The 3,524-nt window shown below is 40.7% G+C and overlaps 1 protein-coding gene across 1 annotated transcript; it reads right to left on the bottom strand.

The window, feature by feature from the left end:
• Nucleotides 1-1,682: 1,682 nt before the first annotated feature.
• LOC115951828 (myosin heavy chain, embryonic smooth muscle isoform-like) lies at nt 1,683-2,661 on the bottom strand. The gene is made up of 2 exons (XM_031068968.1): nt 2,338-2,661; nt 1,683-2,243 (listed from the first exon to the last, which is right to left on the bottom strand). Exons 1-2 carry the CDS (start codon nt 2,659-2,661, stop codon nt 1,683-1,685), a joined length of 885 nt encoding a protein of 294 aa, XP_030924828.1.
• Nucleotides 2,662-3,524: the final 863 nt, after the last annotated feature.

Below are 3,524 nucleotides of genomic sequence, written 5' to 3'. Positions count from 1 at the left end.
ATACATCAGGAAAACAAGAGAAGGTGCATAAATATTTAGTCCTTAAGTTTAAGTTTAGGTTTAGGTTTAGGTTTTAAGATATTTATATATTACTACTATGTGGCTGAATTTCCCGTGACATCAATTTTATGTTTTTTTTTTTTTTTTAAATTTGTTTTATGTAAGGTTAGTTTGTTTACATCAGTTCTTTGTCTCAAAGATAAGGCTTTTAATATATCCCTTGCAAGCACACATGAACTTAAATTGTCTTTTAATATATGCATACTTTATTATTTTCTAATAGTTTTCCCGTGCATCGCACGGGTTAGCGACTAGTTATTAATAAAAGTAATCTAGTTTGAGTTTCTTTTAATTTATGCCAATCATACATCATGCGTTTCCATATCTATTGAAATATTAAACAGAAACTAAGTTATGTTAGGTTCCTCGGACCACAAACTTAGTGGAAATTAATACCCTATGACATCTATTGAAGTATTAAACAGAAACTAAGTTATGTCAGGTTCCTCGGACCACAAACTTAGTGGAAATTAATACCCTATGACATCTATTGAAGTATTAAATAGAAACTAAGTAATGTCAGGTTCCTCGGACCACAAATTTAGTGGAAATTAATAACCTATGACATCTATTGAAGTATTAAACAGAAACTAAGTTATGTCAGGTTCCTCGGACCACAAACTTAATGGAAATTAATACCCTATGACATCTATTGAAGTATTAAACAGAAACTAAGTTATGTCAGGTTCCTCGGATCACAAACTTAGTGGAAATTAATACCCTATGACATCTATTGAAGCATTAAATGGGTTCAATGGAAACTAATACAGCCTCTTATTATTACAATACCAGTGCCACATGAACTTGGGCATTTCAAAATAATAAACCCTCAAGTGCCATCCTCGGATCACAGGGTTCCTAATTACCTAGTGAAGATATAAATCACAATAGGCTTGTGAGCATCACTTAATGTATAATTGAAGTACCTTAGACCTAACTTTATCTAACTTTTGAACGCTTCCTTAAGTTTCAATTTATTAGAATGGATATATGCATATCCAAAATATATCTATGTGATGTTATAGTCTTAATGGTTATCGTCCATTTTAGCTGCCAACTGTTAATGTGTGTAAGTTATATTTTTTCTCTTGTATAAACCAAGGACAATCAAGATGAAACCACTCAAACTAAAATGACAAAACAAACAACACAAAAATGAGATACATAGCAACTCAAACAAATTCCAAGAGGTAAAAATGCGTACTTCATTAAGATATATCTAAAAAAAAAAAAAAAAAAAAAAACAAACAAACAAACAAAAACAAAATCCCTTACAAAATTTCTAATTGAATTACAAAATAAGGCCTATTTTTTCAGCTTAATTTGAAGCTTGGAAGTTTGGTTGCCGGTTTGTCTACCTTCGAGGTAGTTATTCCCTCTTTGTCCTTAGAAGCTCCCATAGCTGGCATGACTGTAGAAGCCAAGTCTTATTGAAATCCTTGAGAAGCTACCTCTGCCTCCGGAACGGCTACAGCTTTATCCAAGGATGCTTCTTGGGAAGCACTGATCTCTTTGGCTGGTTCTTGTTGGATAGGAGGAGGTTGATCTTAAAGAGATACTTCTGGATTTGGATCAACAGTTACGGAAATCACTTCGGCTTGAGTGGAAGGAGGATCCGAGGCTCAGATTGCAGGAGGGTAAAACACATTCTCTGCCTTCCTCAACTCAGATGAAGCCTCAACCCCAGCTCGATTAAGGGCTTCATCCCAAGTTTGGGCACAGTATATGTGGCACACCACTGGGACCTCTGCCCTAAGGGTTTCCTCGGTTTCAGCTACCTCGAGGTCATAACCTTTCTGTTCGGCCACGTCCATTGCCTTCTCGGCCTCAACCTTTGCCTTCTCGGCCTCCTTCTTGGATTTCTCAACTTGATCCTTTAGCCGTTGGGTTTCCTCCAGCTGCTTTTTAAGGGCTGCCAATTGCTCCCTGGCAGCTTTCAATTCTTCATTTGCTTCGCGTGGGCGTTTCCTCTGATCCTCGGCTTGCCTTTGTGTGCCTTCCAAGGCCGAATCAGCGCTACGACGATCCTGCTCCTTAGCAGTCAATTTTTTCCTCGCCTCGGCCAGGTTGTGCTCCGATATGGTCAAAGTTTGTACGGCAGACATCCGTTTTTTCCTTTCATTCTCTAACTGTTGGTAACAGTTATTGAACATTTCATCCGGTCTAAAAGTATTTTGGATAACCTAAAAAGAAAGGATCAACACCATAGTCAATAAAAGCACACATCAGTAAATAATAATTGCAAGTAAAAAAAAGGGAAGAGAGTTGACACTATACTATTCCCAAATATCTTTTATTGTTAAGGATGAGTTTATTCTTCCTTGCATTTTTTAGCTCGGCCATATCCCTTGCAAGCAATAAAGCCTCCTCTACGGCCAAGGCTACGTGGCACCCAATGCCACCGTTGAAATCCCTAAGTGATGCCTCATCCCTCAGGGGCTCCCCACTGTGCATAGGTGATGGCAACCAAGCTTGTGGCTCAGGAGGTTGAGTGTCCGACCTTTCCTGGCCCCATTGTAAGGTATGGCTGACCTTCTGCTGCTTTGTAGCTCGTTGGGCCTTTTCTTCCCGGGTCGGATGGGATTTTCCAGTATCCACCATGTCCTTCCCTTTCTGCCCCCTTCGCCTTTTCAAATCAGCAGTTTCAGCTCTGACCTACTAAGGAGGTTGGTGAGGAAGTTAGTGAGGAGCGGGAGGAGGAGACTTGGTGGAAGGAGGAGGAATTTGAAACTATGTAGATCTCCCCGGTGCATTTTTCCCGGGCTGGTTCTCTATCAGCTCCATTAGACTTCTTTGGGGTTTCCTTTGTACACCCATTTTGTCGAGATCGTCCTCAGAGTGTATAGTCTGATTGAAAACCTCGAACTCGTTCGAAGAGTCTGTCAAATCTACAACTTTGTTCGGATTTCTTTCTTCTTCTTCTTCTTCCTCTCTTTTGTCCTCTTCTTCTCTGAGGACGGGTTGGGATGTGGATGCTCCTGCTGAAAGACTGGCAACAAAAAGTGACTCGGTGAGGGGAGTGTCTCTAGGGAGCGGGATACCCTCTGGAACGACGAACCCCTGGTAGGCAACGCTGATACGTTGGAGCCGAGGGTCACGAGCTCGGATAACGTACTTAGGAGCTCGGAAGGCGAACGAGAGAGTTGTGTATCCGAGGATCAAATGAGCTGCTTGGAGTTGACCGTCAGTTTCGTTCACATATATTTCGGCTCGTAACACCCTATTCAAGCTCGCTTTGTTGACAAAGTTGAGTTTGGTTTGGTATAACGCCTATCTGCAAAATCATTGAATTAAAGGAAAGTTTCATGAGAAACAAGGATATTGAGACACAGAACAAACAAAGAAAAGATGTAAACCAAAATTCATGAGTCCACGGCTATACTTCCACCGGGTTCTCCCTCCTCCGTTGGGCAAGGCAAGCCATCGTGCCATTCCCCGGAAAAAATAAGGAAGTCCTCCTTTAA

The sequence above is a fragment of the Quercus lobata genome, chromosome 7 (genome assembly GCF_001633185.2).
Source record: "Quercus lobata isolate SW786 chromosome 7, ValleyOak3.0 Primary Assembly, whole genome shotgun sequence".
Lineage (NCBI taxonomy): Eukaryota > Viridiplantae > Streptophyta > Magnoliopsida > Fagales > Fagaceae > Quercus > Quercus lobata.
The sequence above is the reverse complement of the archived record's forward strand: the minus strand, read 5'-3'. Positions and strand labels throughout refer to the sequence as shown.

Coding starts and splice junctions, on each gene's coding strand:
- LOC115951828 (XM_031068968.1), bottom strand. CDS start 2,661: ATGGTGGATACTGGAAAATCCCATCCGACCCGGGAAGAAAAGGCCCAA. Junction 2,244..2,337: donor ATAAAAGATATTTGGGAATA/GTATAGTGTCAA, acceptor CTTTCTTTTTAG/GTTATCCAAAATACTTTTAG.